This window comes from Notolepis coatsorum, assembly GCF_963971535.1.
Source record: "Notolepis coatsorum genome assembly, chromosome: 1".
Lineage (NCBI taxonomy): Eukaryota > Metazoa > Chordata > Actinopteri > Aulopiformes > Paralepididae > Notolepis > Notolepis coatsorum.
The window spans coordinates 265811612-265830560 of record NC_140165.1 but is presented as its reverse complement, the minus strand read 5'-3'; the positions used below and the strand labels follow the sequence as shown (position 1 = coordinate 265830560).

Below are 18949 nucleotides of genomic sequence, written 5' to 3'. Positions count from 1 at the left end.
TATTATTATTCCACTAACAGTCACCAGGTGTGGGAGGGCTAACGGAGGTACTGGGGGAAGTGAGAGTGTGTGGGGAGCTACTGCTGACCGCCCTGGAAGGCGAGGAGGACCAGAGTACCACCCCCCAGGTTAGTAAATCCTGGGCCCCATCCGCTCCTGCTGCCCGCCCTCCAGTTCGACGTTCCGGGCCCAAAGACGGGGGTTCAGATAGATTAAAATCTACTGCATCCCGCTACCAGGTGGCCGTGTACAACCACTCCCATAAGCAGGGATAATCCACCCTTCTACATATGTTATGATGAATTGAAAATGGGGGACCCTGATGTAAACAAGACGAAAGTCTTTCTCTGGTCTGCATCCCCTTAACAATTGTATGTATTGAGCTGTACTGTACTGTACCCATTCTGTAATCTGTTAATAAAGTTTTCAATCAATCAATCAATCAATCAATCAATCAATCAATCAATCAAGCAATCAATCAATCAATCAATCACTCTAGTCCAAGCCACGAAGCCCCGCCCAGACGTTGGGTTTGCGGCTCTGCAGATATACCCTACTCAAAAAAATCACGCTTTCCGAATATATACGAGGTGAGCTGAACTCCGTCTGATAAACGCTTATAAAAGTTGTAATTCGTGTTTTAAACGTTATCTACTTGTTGCTACATGTTCCGTAAAATATTCCACTCATCCTGTGTACATTGTGTTCGCATCCAAGACCACTAACCCACTTTGTATTAGTTTAGTCTGGGAGAAAGTAGGCTAATGCTAGCTCCTGTACAGCTAGCTACTAGCTCCTGTTAGCTCTCTCTCCTCTCGGCTCCAGAGCTCCAGCTGACTGCAGTCAAGTTGTTGATCAGCTGGAACCAAGCTGCTTCACACCAAACCCAGTGATGTGCATCTGATGTGTGGAACACAGGTATGGAGATGTTTGTGTCTGTTTCTTTTCAACACGTTGTTCTATGTGGAATGAAAGGCTGTAGGCCTAGTAGCCTTCTAGCTAATCCACACCAGTTCAGCTATATAAGGTGAGTCTGGCTGGTGTGATTGTTATTATAATAACACAACACAGTTACATGTTGTTCTAAGGCAGGGGTCAGCAACCTTTACTATCAAAAGAGCCACTTTTCCCCCGTCCCACAAAATAAAATGCTCACGGAGCCGCACAACCTATTTACCCTTAAAATGAAGATAACACAGTGTATAACATTTTATATATCCCCAAGCATACCCCATATTTAGCATAAAACGCCTGACAATTGCATACCCAAAGTAATTTGCGATTTATTATACTTTATACTTATAGCACACAGTTTGTTGCATTAATGGGATTATAAAGCAACAAAAAGAAAATGTTTGACTTTTTAATTGCTGTTTTTACCTGTTATAACAAAGTAAAACCTCAAACTCTTATGAAGTGGAGAAAAAATACTGGCTGTGTAGACCTATTTTTTTATAAAAAACAGAAGAGGAGACAAAACACTGGTGTCTGTAGACCGACTTTGAAATAAAACCCTGAACTATTCAGGTATATTTGAGTCCTTCCCTTGTGTACTGTAGACCTACTTTGAAATAAAACACAGAAAATGAGAAAAAACACTTGCATCTGTAAACCTACTTTGAAATAAAACCCTGAACTATGCAGCTCTATTAGAGTCCTTCCCTTATTTGTGGAAAATCTATAAAATAAAAAGTACATTTTATCGTTGTTCGCAAATTTCGCACCACATATCAGGCATACAGGTAAGCCTTTTGTTGACTAAATATCTTAGTTGATGAAATATTTTTTCATTTCAGTGTCACAGTATGACATCGATATCCAAAAAAAAAAAAAAAAAAAAAATTATTTTTATTTATTTTTTAGCCAGGGAGCCACAGCTGATTGGCTAAAGAGCCGCATGCGGCCTCGAGGCCGCAGGTTGCCGACCACTGTTCTAAGGTCACTAAAGCCATATTTGAATGTTAAGAATGATACTGTGTGACTAATGTGTTTTATTTTCATATTTGTTATAGAAGTGAATATGGGTAATTTAATATTTTTGATTGTTTATGGAATTTAATTAAGTTTTTTGCCAAACAGAATATATACAGTATAATAGTGTAATTTGTAACACAGTATTTTCGGATGCCTATGAGGTGAAACCAAGCAACTGCACACCAAACCTAATGATTGTGCATCTGATGTGTGTCACACAGAGACCTCCAGTAAATTAGCCTGATACCCAGTACTGCCTCCTGCCTGATAAATGGTCTGGTTTTATTCTTAATCCCAGAGGGGAAACATGGTTTGCCACCAGAGCGAATACAAATACACAAACAAGAAACAATTACATACAGTACAAATTACACAACACAGTAAATAGAAGATAAGAAGAGAGCCTCTAGTCTCAACACAGAGCTAGCGGTGTTCGTTAAAGAATGTAACCGCAGCAGGAACAAAGGACCTTCTCAATCGCTCAATAGAGCATAGAGGCATCAGAAACCTATCACTAAATGAGCTTCGCAGAGCATCAAATATATTGTACAGAGGGTGGCCTTAAAAAAATTGGTGTTCAATTTAGTCCTAGTTCGCTTGGCAATAATGATCTCCAAGGAATCAGGAGGGAGGCCAATCACTGAGCCAGCATTTTTAATGATTTAATTTATACGTTTTTTGTCTGAGATGCTGCCCCCCCCCCCCCCCCCATGAAGAAGTGACCTGCTGATATCAAAGGATCTAAGCTTCCTCAAATGAAAAAGCAGAGACTGGGCTTTCTTGAACACAGAATCTGTGTTCTTCTTCCAGTCCAGCTTGCTGTCCAGGTGGACACCAAGATACCTATAGAACTAGTCTATCTCCATTTCTGCCCCCTAATGATGACAGGAGAGACATTCACTGTAGGGCTGGACGGTATGGACAACAATTTATATCACGGTATAATTTTAAGCATAAACGGTAACGGTATATATCATGGTATATTAACTTATCTTAAAATGTCTATATAAATGCTTCTGAAGGGGTAAACACTGTTATGGCAGCTGTTATTCTGTTACAGCTGCTGAGCTATACTATAGCTAATGTCCATCAATATCTTCCTTTTTAATTAAATAGGTTCAAGAATCGAATCAGGATTGTTAGGAGAGAGAGAGAGAGAGAGGGAGGGAGGAGGCTGCTACTGGAGCCAGCTAACATTAGCTTGCTGATGCTACTACTACTTCGACATGCTCCTAGTGGACTGGAGCCAGCTAATGTTAGCTTGCTGATGCTACTACTACTTCGACATGCTGCTAGTGGACTGGAGCCAGCTAACGTTAGCTTGCTGATGCTACTACTACTTCGACATGCTGCTAGTAGACTGGAGCCAGCTAACGTTAGCTTGCTGATGCTACTACTACTTCGACATGCTGCTAGTGGACTGGAGCCAGCTAACGTTAGCTTGCTGATGCTACTACTACTTCGACATGCTGCTAGTGGACTGGAGCCAGCTAACGTTAGCTTGCTGATGCTACTACTACTTCGACATGCTGCTAGTGGACTGGAGCCAGCTAACGTTAGCTTGCTGATGCTACTACTACTTCGACATGCTGCTAGTGGACTGGAGCCAGCTAACGTTAGCTTGCTGAGGCTACTACTACATCGACAGTTAACATTACATAAGGTTTTAGCGCGACGTGGGCATTCCATGTTAGACCATTGGACTCGTCGCAGAGTTTACATTACACATAGAAACTGCGCGACTTGCGAGAGAAGTTGTCACACAGCCTTCAAACGCAGGGCGGAAGAGCTACTAGTTTGCTTGTGTTTATTATGAAATGACAATTGCGTGTTGACACGCCCACTGCGCGAAGCCTCTGTGCTCCTAAATAACTTTTTCCAGTTCGCACATATCTATTATCTATGACTAATTCTATCTATTTTTAGGGGCAAATGCAAGTGAAATAGTCGCGCTGTGGTTACATGACATCATTGCTATTTTAGAGCTGCTCTACCGGTTACAAGGTATAGTCAAAATCCCTACCGTAGCGCAAATTCATACCGTATACCTTTTATACCGTCCACCCCTACCAAGTATTATCCATCCAGATCAGTCTGGTTTTGTGAAGGATATAATGGCTTTTTTCAACCTGCGGCGCCTTATGAATATCATTTACTCCCCCACCGAGTCTCCCGTTGCAGAGGTCGTTGTTGCGCTAGACGCAGAGAAGGCCTTTGACCGGGTTGAATGGGACTACTTATTCTATACTTTGCAGAAATTTGTGTCCTGGGTCAAACTTTTATACTCCTCCAGTGGCATCAGTTCGAACAAATGATGTGACTTCGGATTATTTCCCCCTACATCGCGGCACAAGACAGGGTTGCCCTCTCTCTCCACTATTATTTGCATTAGCGATCGAGCCACTAGCTATTACCTTTCGCATTGACCGCCATATCCAAGGCATCATTAGAGATGGACAGGAACAAAGAATCTTGCTATATGCGGACGATGTCCTGCTGTATATCGCGGATCCAGTGGCCACACTTCCACCTGTCCTTCACATACTACACGAGTTTGGTGTCTTTTCTGGTTATAAATTAAATTTAAACAAGAGTGAACTTTTCCCCATAAACTCATTGGCTAGAAATCTCCCCCCCTCTATGTTCCCCTTCAAGCTTTCCCCAAGCTGCTTCCGTTACCTTGGCATAATGATAACACATAAACATTCTAATCTCATAGCGTCCAACTTCACCCCTCTACTGGAGCGCACTAAGCAGGATTTTATCAGATGGTCATCACTTCCTTTATCACTTGTTGGCAGAGTGAATACTGAGAAAATGAATACATTACCGACATTTCTGTATTTATTTCAAAATATTCCAACCTTCATTCCAAAGTCATTTTTCAAAGCCCTCGACAGGGCAATATCAGATTTGATCTGGAATAAACGCCCAGTCCGAATAAATAAAATGGCCCTCCAGAAGCCTAAATCGCAGGGAGGCTTTGCACTACCCAATTTCTTGGCCTACTATTGGGCTGCAAATATTCACAGCATTCTCTAATGGAGTCATTCCCATTACGGACTCTGTCAGTGGGTGCCGGCATGGGTGGACATGGAAAGGGCATCTTGTTCTAGAACATCTTTGCAATCCTTAGTTTGCTCTTCGCTCCCAGTCACAACCGCCCAGTACACCAACAACCCCTTAGTACAACACTCCCTCCAGATCTGGACCCAGTTCAGAAAACACTTTGGTCTCCACGCCATGTCACCATCGTCACCTGTCCACAAAAACTTCCTTTTCCCTCCCTCTATGGTGGATGAAGCCTTCAGCAACTGGTTTAAGAATGGCATTCTGACTATTTATGATTTGTACCAAGACAGTCTTTCACACAATTGTCCCTAAAGTTTAACTTACCAAAAACTAATTTTTTCAGATATCTACAGATACGTGATTTTGTTAAGAACAAATTTGCTCGAGGCGGTTAGGTGGTCGAGCGGAGATTGCGTTCGTCACCAGCCCCGGAGCTGTGAGCTTGGTTCGCCTGTTCGAATCCAGCTCACAGCTCCGGGGTTGTCACCAGCTTGGCTGGCCGTCTGCACTGATACAATTGGCTGTATCAGAGGGTGGGAGAAGCTGGCGGGGTGGGTCCGGGTCGTTGTAAACAGCGACTCCTACAGTTCGGTCGGGGCGCCTGCTAAGCGCGGATTGGACGTGAGGGGGATAGTGTGGTCCTCCCACACGCTACGCCCTCTCAATGAGAATCCGCGCTGCCAGGTGAAAAGAAGCGGTGATTGGCTGGACGTGTGTCGGAGGAAGCACGTGGTAGCCTCCACTCTCCCAAATGATCTGACTGTGGGGGGTAAAGCGCAGCGACCAGGAAGGGACTGGGAATTGGCACACGACTAACATTGGGATGGGAGAAAATCGGAGGAAAAATGGAGGGGGAAAAAGACAAAACAAAAAAAAAAAAAAATTTGCTCAGTTCCCCCATATACCTCCAAAAACTGATCGACCGCATCTTGGAGGTGAAGGTTGCAATCAAAGGCTCAATATCTAAACTATATAACATCATATCCCTATCCCTACCCTCTTCAGTATTGGCTATAAGACAAAACTGGGAGTCCGATCTAAATCATCAATTTACAGACAAAGAATGGGAAAATGCTCTTGTCCGAATACACTCTTCTTCAATATGTGCTCGCCATTCACTGATACAGTTCAAGCTCCTCCACCGTCTATATTGGTCAAAGACTTGCGAAGATAAACCCTGGCATGGATCCCACATGTGACCGGTGCCACCAAGCCCCTGGCTCACTTATCCATATGTTTTGGCATTGTCCAGCACTGGCCCCTTTCTGGACTTCCATTTTTAAATCTTATTCAGACATATTTTTTATGAATGTTGACCCATGCCCTCTTATTGCATTATTTGGTCTGACACCGGAGAACGCTGCAATATCTATTGGGCAATCCAATGCCATGGCCTTTGCCTCACTCATTGCCAGACGCCTCATCCTAGGGCTGGGCGATATGGCCAAAAACGTTATCGCGATAAAATTATTTTCATATAACTCGATATCGATAATTATTGTCGATATAATGTCTGTCAAGTTTAATTAACTTATTATGCCCGGCGCCGATGGACGGGCTATTAATATACTTGTTTTGCTGCTGCGAATGTCTCGAGAGTCGAGTTGATGTCGTCATCAGTCCGCGCACGTTAGCAGTTAGCCAAAGCAAGCGGAGTATCTCATGACAATGTACTAAATATGACCATAAAATACTCTGTTCCGCCCCAATACATTGCAACGACGTCCACCGTATACCCCACACTATTATAACAGTTACCCTCAGAATTCAAAACACACCAACTCGGCAGGTAAACTGTAAAATAGCGCCGTGCAAGCTAATTAGCCTAGCCAGCCTCGTTTCCGAGCAGTGTATTCCATGACAATGTACTAAATATGACCATAAAAGACTCTGTTCCGCCCCAATACATTGCAACGACGTCCACCGTATACCCCACACTACTATAACAGTTACCCTCAGAATTCAAAACACACACCAACTCGGCAGGTAAACTGTAAAATAGCGCCGTGCAAGCTAATTAGCCTAGCCAGCCTTGTTTACTGAGTCCTACCTCCGGGTCTACTTCCGGGTCTCCTTCCGCTGTCGGCCATCTCCTTCACTGATTGGTTGTTAGTGCGTGTGCTCATATCCAAGCTTGGAAAATCGATATATCGAAACTTTGCGACCACGTTTCATGTTTATTTCGAGGAAATAATTTATCGCAATAGTTATCGTTATCGTTTTATCGCCCAGCCCTACCTCATCCTATTCAACTGGAAGGCAGCCACTCCCCCTTCACACTTACACTGGATGAGGGATGTTATGTCTCTTATACATATAGAGAAAATCAGATTTACAACACAAGGCCACACAGATACCTTCCACAAAACATGGCAGCCCTTCCTATCTCATTTCAAAACCCATATGACTCCTTCCAAACTTTGGACCCCATGACCCCCCTCCTTCCCCCATCTACCTTCCTGACACTGCTAGCCCACGTATGGCTGGGGAGATGGCATTGTGGTGGTCTGCTAAGGGTGTTAAATTTACTTTCCATTTTACTTGTTTTACCATCTGGAAACTACGCTACTAAAATGGAGAGTATTACTTATATTATATATTATTATTACTGTCTTTCCTATTTATATTTTTTCTTGTTTTCTTTTAATTTTACTTCATTTCTTTTTGCGTAGTTTTGTCTATCACATCTGTATTTATGTTGAATTATTTAAATTTTCTTCTTTTTATTTTTTATTTTACATGTATGTTTGTCGTCGCCCTCACTGGGTGGGATGGGGTGGGATTAGGGGATAGGAATGGGGAAGGAAATGGAAGTTGTATAATTTGGATAACTGAAATGTATAAATCTGCATAAATTCTTCCAATAAAAAAAGATTAAAAAAAATTAATTAATTAGGTATATTGTTAGTAAGTTAGCCATGTAATAAGCGGGATAATGTATAGCCTATATTCGGTCATTGTCGCAAAATAATTGACCTTCACTGACGTTTAAAACACCTCGGCGAGGCGCCTCGGTATTCTAAACTCGTAGCTATACATTATCCCTTACATAATATATAATAAACACCAACAGTGACAGCAGGTTATATATATATAATATATAATAAACACCAACAGTGACAGCAGGTTATATATATATAATAAACACCAACAGTGACAGCAGGTTATATATAATATATAATAAACACCAACAGTGACAGCAGGTTATATATATATATAATATATATAATAAACACCAGCAGTGACAGCAGGTTATATATATATATATATATATATATATATATATATATATATATATATATATATATATATATATATATATAATAAACACCAACAGTGACAGCAGGTTATATATATATAATATATAATAAACACCAACAGTGACAGCAGGTTATATATATATATATATATATAATAAACACCAACAGTGACAGCAGGTTATATATATATATATATATATATATATATATATATATATATATATATATAATAAACACCAGCAGTGACAGCAGGTTATATATATATAATATATAATAAACACCAGCTGTGACAGCAGGTTATATATATATAATATATAATAAAAAAGATTCTTTTTCAATTTTTTATTTTTTTTACTTCGATGTGTGTGTGTGTGTGTGTGTGTGTGTGTGTGTGTGTGTGTGTGTGTGTGTGTGTGTGTGTGTGTGTGTGTGTGTGTGTGTGTGTGTGTGTGTGTGTGTGTGTGTGTGTGTGTGTGTGTGTGTGTGTGTGTGTGTGTGTGTGTGTGTGTGTGTGTGTGTGTGTGTGTGTGTGTGTGTGTGTGTGTGTGTGTGTGTGTGTGTGTGTGTGTGTGTGTGTGTGTGTGTGTGTGTGTGTGTGTGTGTGTGTGTGTGTGTGTGTGTGTGTGTGAACTACCCATCCCAGTTAGGACAGCCGAATCCCGTCCAATCTTTCGCCGTCGACTAAAGACTCACTTCTTCAACCATTATATGATATGATGATGATATGATAATAAAAAAAAATCTAACCGTGACTAACCTTACTGTCATGCACTTGTCCTAATAAACTAACCTACACTGTAACACGCAACACTTTGATGAACATTGTTACTCAGCTGATAGAGTTGTACCCTTCTTGCTGTCTTGTCGTACAGAACTTGTAAGTCGCTTTGGATAAAAGCGTCAGCTAAATGACTAAATGTAAGTGTGTGTGTGTGTGTGTGTGTGTGTGTGTGTGTGTGTAGGTGTGTGTGTGTGTGTGCGCGCACCTTGTAGAATTCCACACATAAGAAAGAAAGATACTGGGATGCATAAACAAAATAGGAAATAAAATGTAGAAATGCATGCAATACATACATAAATATGAATCTCCATATATGAAATATAACATTTAGATAAGGTGCTACTGAGATGTTTTGGTGAGTTCTTTGTTTTTTTGTGGAAGTTGCCCTTCTTAAAAATGCATGAACATTCACTGATAATTGGTCTGTAGTGGAGTCTACAAGGTCTACATTGCCGGACCATGTAGAATCCGGACCTTGTAGACTGACATAATTCTGTGCATAGTTTAGTCTACACAGGCCATATTTCAAATAATCAAAATCTTACTTCATTCATCTTAAACATTCTTGATTTGGGGGATTGGTAGTTCCCATGAAATCTGAAGTTGTTCAAACGACAACAGCGATCCACCTTGAATTAAATCACACAGCCGAGTGAAACCTTGTTGGATGCGTCAGTCACGAAAGGGGCTACTTAATTAATTAATCCAACCCACTTTATTTATAGAGCACATTTAAAAACAACGTTTACGAAAGTGCTGTACAAGTCCCACAACATAAGATAATAAAAAAAAAATATATATATATATAAAAAAAGAAATTAAAAAAAATATTTTTTTTTTATTTTTTTTCGAAGCTTCGAATTAAAATCGAAGCTCGGCCCCGAAGCTTCGATTGCCAAAAAAAGCTTCGAAGGTCAGCCCTAGACAGCAGGTTATATATATATAATATATAATAAACACCAGCAGTGACAGCAGGTTATATATATATATATATATATATATATATATAATAAACACCAACAGTGACAGCAGGTTATATATATATATATATATATATATATATAATAAACACCAGCAGTGACAGCAGGTTATATATATATAATAAACACCAACAGTGACAGCAGGTTATATATATATATATATATATATAATAAACACCAACAGTGACAGCAGGTTATATATATATAATATATAATAAACACCAGCAGTGACAGCAGGTTATATATATATATAATAATAAACACCAACAGTGACAGCAGGTTATATATATATATATATAATATATAATAAACACCAACAGTGACAGCAGGTTATATTTATATAATAAACACCAACAGTGACAGCAGGTTATATATATATAATAATAAACACCAACAGTGACAGCAGGTTATATATATATATATAATATATAATAAACACCAACAGCGACAGCAGGTTATATATATATAATATATTTCGCCCCCTGTGTCTGGTGCAGTGATACAACTGAACCATGGAGCTCCTAATGCATCGAGTCTGGCGGAGGGTTGTACCGAGCTTGCCCAGGACCATGGCCGCTCCATGTAGGAACCATTCGAGCTGTGCTGGACACGCCACCGATCCTGCCCCCACGTACCAAAAACCAACCCCCCCGCTCCTGCTGGTGTCCCGCCTCTTCCAGCCCTTTAACCTGCGGGACATGGGGGCCGCCCAGGAGAGCCCCCTGGCTGCGGGGGGGGAGTCGACCTGTAAGAGCCAGAGGCTGATGCAGCACGCGGGCCTCATCCACCCCTCCAACCCCGGCTGCTACTACTACCTCCCCGCCACCGTGCGCTCCATGGAGAAGCTGGTGAGGCTGTGTTCACCGTAGGAATAAGCATGTGTTTGATTGATTGAAAATGTTATTTAACAGATTGCAGAATGGGTACAATACAGTACAGCTCAATACACACAATGAATGAATGAATTTATTCACACACACACACACACGATATATTACATGTACATATCTTCATGTGAAACAACAACGACGCAATTGTGTGCATGTGCCAGGTCTCCCAAGAAGCTATTTAAAGCTTTTGGAGGGAGCCTGTCACAAATATAGACAAAAAATATAAACAACAAAAACAAAAACAAAATATACAACGTGGGTAGGCTTACACACCTACTTACTAACTGACATACAACATAGAGTACATAAATACAGACAATTTATATACCTAAGTTATGATTCTATTTAGATATATGATTTAAGCAGTAACTCTTTCAGTGATTTTTTGAATGTTTTGAAGGATTTAGACAGTTTCAGGTAGGGTAGGTGGAGTGGGGTGGGGGGGGGGGACTGTACATTGGAGGTGGTTGGGTGGGGGGTGTAGGTCGGGTGGGGGGGGGAACTGTACATTGGAGGTGGGTGGGGGGGGGTAGGTGGGGTGGGGGGGGGGACTGTACATTGGAGGTGGTTGGGTTGGGTGGGTTGGGATGGGGGGTTGGGTAGGCGGGGTGGGGGGGGGTAACTGTACATTAAGGTAGTAACAGGGGTAGGAATGGGTACCTTTCACATTTGAACCGGTACCTGTGAATCGATACCGGTACCCAACGGTACCTTTTTTTACCTACCTCAGTCGTGAAAAAAAAAAATTCGGCTTGCCATTGCTCCGACTGCTTTGTTGTTGAATCAAGTCAAATCCTAGGTAAGCATATATATTGTGCGTGTGAACGTTGACATGAAAAGAAAAAAGGTAAAAATTTCTTTTAATTTTTACTTTTCTTTTTTTTGGTATCTCACTTGAATCGATACTCGGTAGTACCGACGTGTTTCGGTTCGGTACCTCAAAAGTACCGAAATCGGTACCCATCCCTAAACAGGGGTCGTCCATCTTCTCCGTCTATACTGTGCTTAGTTAATACTAGGGCTGACCCCTATTAGTCGATTAGTCGACTAATCGGTCGAAAGGAGCCGTAGTCGACTAACCAACCTCTTAGTCGAATACTATTTTTTTTTAATATATATATATTTTTGTATCATTCTTTCCAAAAGCAAAGATGCCTAGAAGCGTGGCTAACGCTAATGGCACGCATACCAGATGCTAACTGCCTAAGAAAACAGGCACAGAGGCACTGAAAGAGGATTTCACCCATCTAATGAACACACTAGACTAGACAAATATCAAGATGTATCCATCAGTGGACCAATTGCATGCTTTTGCAGAGGACAAGAAGCCTTCAGTCGACTCCTTCAGACATTAAGCACCCCCACACCCCAAATGGACGATGATAAAAAAATAAAATAAAAAATGTAAAAAAATAATATTTGAAAAAATATTATATATATATTTTTTTAGTCGACCAATAGTCGACTAATGGCAAATTTTGGCCAATCATAGTCGACCATCCAAATCCTTAGTCGGGGACAGCCCTAGTTAATACCCTGTTGAATCTCTTTTTACAATGCTAATAGTGGTGACAGCCAACAGCCTCTGTGTGGTGTTGATGGTGGTGGAATGACTGTTGACAGTTCTAATTGACTCCAATGACACAGACTGCTCTGATGTAGATTCAATGATGTGTTTATTGCTTACAGGCACTTCAGTATCTGGGGATACAAGCCCAGTCTCAGTACAGCTATTCATTATAACAGAAAATAAATAATAATCAAAGGAAACGTACAATACTAATCAATGATTTCTGTAACCAAACAAATTAACCGTTAACTGACTAACGTTAATTATATATATAACTAACTAACGTTGACAATTATTATTACTATACTATTACAAATGACACAAATGACAAGACACTTCTGTGTCAGATAGATTGGTACACATAGATAATCTGGCTATACATGAATATAACAAAACTCCATCCTGACATCCAGCTGCGTTTATGGTGTTTTATTAATTGTGGGACGACAGTGGGTCAGGAGGTAGAGCGGTCATCTGTTAATCGGAAGGCTCCCGGTTCGATTCCCACTCCTCCCGGGCACATTGTCGAAGTGTCCTTGAGCAAGACACTTACATGCATTAAAGCGTTCCGTCGCCAGACGGATTTCAGTCTTTTTTTTCTCTTTTTCCGTCAATTTGATTTGGAGTCTGACGGAATTGGCTACCTGGTATAATATGATTTGTAGATGCGTAGGGCATTTTGACCATTCTAACCAATCAAACGTGAGCTTGACGCACACACGCTGCTCACAGTGCCCTCCCCCTCACAGGCCTGTCTTGTCATGTATCATTTGCACCGAAGATAGCAAGCGTGCAGGTCCTCTTTTAACACCACTGAAGCATTAAACAATGGCCCAGTAAACTATTCACTTTAGTTTACTACACGAGGCGTTTTCTAACGTTATCTAGCTGGCTAGCTTATAGCTCATAACATAATTGAAATTCGTTTTTGAAGCTGTGGCTAACGTTAGCTAGCTACCGATCTTCGGGTGGCTAACGTTAGCTACCTAGCAACTGTAGCTTGCTAATACGGGCTGTCCTGGCTGGCTAACTTTTATTTCGCAATGGAGTTAACCTCGTTCCCAAATGGAGTGGAGCTAGCTAACTGTACAAATCGATGTGATTGGCTGAGACTGTATTTTGTACGGTTGGCTGCCTGGCTGTTGTGGATTCGGGTAGCCAGCTAGCAGCTAACATCAACTCAATGTCAACACTATGTTGACACTCTGAGCGAGTTTGCCGACAGCAATGTAACAGACAATATGGTCCGTGCGGAACCATTATCCCCAACACATAGTTATTAGCTAACGTCAGCATAATAACGTTAATGGAAGGAGTAAGTCGGCCACTAAAAAGAAAACACACGCAGTGTTCTCAGACGAAAAGGATGAGCGGCACCACTCAACAAAAGAAAGTTTCGAGAGGAATGGAAGTTTGAAGATAGCAGTGTTTCAAGAGACTGGCTAGGCTACAGTATGATGCGGGGGCTGTAGACTGTGGTGTGTTGTTAACTTGTTCCGTGTTCCGCAACTATGTCAAAAAGAAAAACAGAAACAACACATTTGTCATTGTCGTGTTACTTCACAGTACAAATATGTGAGTCCTCTGCTGTGGTTGTGAGTATCCTTTATTAGCTTAACTCTGTAGCAACATCACACAGGTGTATCTGTAGACGGTCTCTTCCCCATATTCTCTCCCCACCGTATGTATCTTTTTTCTCCCACCCACCCTAATGTACAGTCTCCTCCCCATCATAATGTATATAATCTCTGTTAGGATCTATGGGTAACAGCACTGTATATTTGCATATCGTATATGTCACAAATGTAACATTACTATATACCTGTACGTATGTCATGTATGTCCCTATGCCATAAATGTTGTGTATGTCATAAATGTCACTATGAATTGAAAATGGGGGACCCTGATGTAAACAAGACAAACGTCTTTCTCTGGTCTGCATCCCCTTAACAATTGTGTGTATTGAGCCGTACTGTACTGTACCCATTCTGCAATCTGTTAAATATTGATTGATTGTTATAACAGATTGCAGAATGGGTACAATACAGTACAGCTCAATACACACAATTGTTAAGGGGTTGCAGACCAGAGAAAGACTTTCCTCTTGTTTACATCAGGGTCCCCCATTTTCAATTCATCATAACATATATGACATACATAATACTGCTACATCTATACATTTATGACATATCAGATTTACAAATACAGTATTGTTTGTGATACAATATAGTCTAAAAAAGAGAGTATATACATTTGACGAAGAAACTGTACATTGGAGGAGGTTGGGTAGGTTGGGTGGAGGGGGGGGGGGGACTGTACATTGGAGGTGGTTGGGGGGGGAAGGGTTGGGTAGGCGGGTTGGGGGGGGTAACTGTACATTGGATTATCGACGAAACCGAAACAAGTAGGTTCCCTTAAAACGCCAACGCTATTAAAAATAAATACAGTGGAGGTTAAAATAAGAATATGACTTGGCCTGAAAAAAAGTTCAGTCAGGAGATTTTTTTTTGCTTTAATCCCTGCACTTAACTCCTAACTGCTCCCGATGAGCAGGTCGGCACCTTGCACGGTCACCTCCGCCATCGGTGTGTGAGTGATTTGGTGGATGTGAGGCATAAATTGTAAAGCGCTTTGGATAAAAGCTACTATATAAATGCAGTCCATTTACCATTTAATGAAAACAAAAATAGACTGACAAGCAATTGTTATCCTGAAATAATCAAATAAAAACGAAATGATACTCTGTGATGTGATGTGACGGCTAACACTACTTCTATGTGTGTGCGTGTTCACCAGGTGAGGCTGATCGATCAGGAGATGCAGGGGGTCGGAGGTCAGAAGATGGACATGCCCAGCCTGTGTTCGGCTGACCTGTGGAGACGCAGCGAGCGCTGGGACCTGATGGGGGGCGAGCTGTTCCGTCTGAAGGACCGTCACGGGGCCGACTACTGCCTGGGACCCACGCACGAGGAGGCCGTGACAGAGCTGCTCGCCCACCAGGTCACCCTGTCCTACAGACAGCTGCCACTGCTACTGTACCAGGTAGATAAACATTATAATCTGTCCTACAGACTTGATTGATTGATTGAATTGATTGATTGAAAAGTTTATTAACAGATTGCAGAATGGGTACAGTACAGTACAGCTCAATACACACAATTGTTAAGGGGATGCAGACCAGAGAAAGACTTTCGTCTTGTTTACATCAGGGTCCCCCATTTTCAATTCATCATAACATATATGACATACAGGACATACAGATAGACAGTAATGCTACATCTATACATTTATGACATATCAGATTTGCAAATACAGTACTGTTTGTGATACAAAAGTGTCCAGGAAAAGAGTGTATATACATTTGACGTAGAAACTGTACATTGGAGGAGGTTGGGTGGGTGGGGTTGGGTGGGTGGGTGGGTGGGGTCTGTACATTGGAGGTGGGGGGGGGGGGGGGGGGGGTTGGGTAGGGGACACACACACATTTTATACTGTACATTGGAATACTGACAAAGCCTTACTTGGTCATTTACTGTACAACTAGGTTAGGACATTTGTAGGGGCCAGTTTCGAATTGCAGTCTCACGTAGGTGTTTTTTGAGAGTGTTTTTGAAGGTGGGTAGTGATTCACATTCCTTTACAGCTTTGGGTAGGGCGTTCCACATTGATGTGGCATAATTGCGAAACGTGTTTAGTCCCTTGTTTGAGCCGAATCTGGGTTTTACATGATTTGTGGAGCTCCCTCTGGTGTTGTGATCGTGGTATTCACTGACCTTTGGGAAGTATTTTGACATGTACATGGGTACCTTGGTCGCGTAGTGTATCTTGTAGACCAGGCCCATTGCAAGTTGCTGTACTCTGCCACTGCTACTGTACCAGGTAGATAAACATTCTAATCTGTCCTACAGACAGCTGCCACTGCTACTGTACCAGGTAGATAAACATTATAATCTGTCCTACATACAGCTGCCACTGCTACTGTACCAGGTAGATAAACATTATAATCTGTCCTACAGACAGCTGCCACTGCTACTGTACCAGGTATATAAACATTATAATCTGTCCTACAGACAGCTGCCACTGCTACTGTACCAGGTAGATAAACATTATAATCTGTCCTACAGACAGCTGACACTGCTACTGTACCAGGTAGATAAACATTCTAATCTGTCCTACAGACAGCTGCCACTGCTACTGTACCAGGTAGATAAACATTCTAATCTGTCCTACAGACAGCTGCCACTGCTACTGTACCAGGTAGATACACATTATAATCTGTCCTACAGACAGCTGCCACTGCTACTGTACCAGGTAGATAAACATTATAATCTGTCCAACACTACCTCTATACCAGGTAGATAAACATTCTAATCTGTCCTACAGACAGCTGCCACTGCTACTGTACCAGGTAGATACACATTATAATCTGTCCTACAGACAGCTGCCACTGCTACTGTACCAGGTAGATAAACATTATAATCTGTCCAACACTACCTCTATACCAGGTAGATAAAAATTATAATCTGTCCTACAGACAGCTGCCACTGCTACTGTACCAGGTAGATAAACATTATAATCTGTCCAACGCTACCTCTATACCAGGTAGATGAACATTATAATCTGTCCAACGCTACCTCTATACCAGGTAGATGAACATTATAATCTGTCCAACGCTACCTCTATACCAGGTAGTTTACACAGTAAATATTATAATCTGTCCTAAAGCCGTGAGTCAGGGAACCTCCTGAGATTAAATGGTTTATGGATATGACAGTTATATATATATAACCGTCTCAGGAGGAGAGGGCCATTCTCTCAAAACCGCATCATATTTCAAATCACCATTCCAGAAAATAATAACCAAATCAATCCGTTGCGCCCCCCGCCAACCCCCCCCCCCCCCCCCCCCCCCGCGCAGATCACCCGCAAGTTCCGAGACGAGGCGAAGCCGCGGTTCGGTCTCCTGCGGGGGCGGGAGTTCTACATGAAGGACATGTACTCGTTCGACACCAGCGAGGAGGCGGCGCACCGGACCTACGAGGCGGTGTGCGGGGCGTACGGCCGGCTCTTCTCCCGGCTGGGCCTGCGCTGCGTCCGGGTGGCGGCGGATGCCGGGAACATCGGGGGCCACCTCTCCCACGAGTTCCAGCTGCCGGCGGATGTGGGTGAGGACCGCCTGGCGCTCTGCGACCGCTGCTCCTTCGCCGCCAACGCGGAGACCCTGGCCGCGGCGCCGGGGGGGGCGGGGGGCGAGACGACGTCGACGACGGACTGCCCGCAGTGTCACGCCCCGGGCAGTCTGGCGTGGTCGAGGGGCATCGAGGTGGGCCACACCTTCTACCTGGGCAAGAAGTATTCCCGCGTGTTCAACGCCACGTTCAACAACGCCCAGGGCGGCACGACGTTGACGGAGATGGGCTGCTTCGGCCTGGGCGTGAGCCGTATCCTGGCGGCGGCCGTCGAGGTGACGTCCACGGAGGAGGGGCTCCGCTGGCCGCGCCTCCTGGCGCCCTACCAGGTGGTGGTTCTGCCCCCGAAGAAGGGCAGCAAGGCGGGCGAGGCGGCGGGCGCGGCGGAGGCGTTGGCCCGGACGCTGGGGGACGGCGAGACTCTGCCCGGGCTGCGGGGGGAGGTGGTCCTGGACGACCGCACCCACATGACCGTCGGCAAGAGGCTGAAGGACGCCACCCGCCTGGGCTACCCCTACGTGGTGGTGGCGGGGCAGAGCGCTCTGGAGGACACGCCCCGCTTCGAGGTGATCGCTCAGGGGACGGGCGAGACGCTGTTCCTGAGTAGAGAGGGACTGCTGGATCTACTGGGAGGAGTGGAGACGGTGTGAACTCACTGGGAGGAGACGTGTGAACTCACTGGGAGGAGGGGAGACGGTGTGAACTCACTGGGAGGAGGGGAGACGTGTGAACTCACTGGGAGGAGGGGAGACGGTGTGAACTCACTGGGAGGAGGGGAGACGGTGTGAACTCACTGGGAGGAGACGGTGTGAACTCACTGGGAGGAGGGGAGACGGTGTGAACTCACTGGGAGGAGGGGAGACGTGTGAACTCACTGGGAGGAGGGGAGACGTGTGAACTCACTGGGAGGAGGGGAGACGGTGTGAACTCACTGGGAGGAGGGGAGACGGTATGAACTCACTGGGAGGAGTGGAGATGTGTGAACTCACTGGGAGGAGTGGAGACGGTGTGAACTCACTGGGAGGAGTGGAGACAATGTGAACTCACTGGGAGGAGGGGAGACGTGTGAACTCACTGGGAGGAGTGGAGACGGTGTGAACTCACTGGGAGGAGGGGAGACGTGTGAACTCACTGGGAGGAGTGGAGACGGTGTGAACTCACTGGGAGGAGACGGTGTGAACTCACTGGGAGGAGGGGAGACGTGTGAACTCACTGGGAGGAGGGGAGACGTGT

General features: G+C 43.5%; 1 protein-coding gene across 1 annotated transcript; it reads left to right on the top strand.

Moving 5' to 3' along the window:
- Positions 1–781: 781 nt before the first annotated feature.
- On the top strand, positions 782–18366 carry LOC311227171 (putative proline--tRNA ligase, mitochondrial; the record flags this gene model as incomplete). The annotated part of the gene is made up of 4 exons (XM_084312717.1): positions 782–918; positions 10565–10915; positions 15324–15569; positions 17446–18366. Exons 2-4 carry the CDS (start codon positions 10580–10582, stop codon positions 18364–18366), a joined length of 1503 nt encoding a protein of 500 aa, XP_084168843.1. The 5' UTR covers positions 782–918; positions 10565–10579.
- Between the last annotated feature and the right edge of the window lie 583 nt (positions 18367–18949).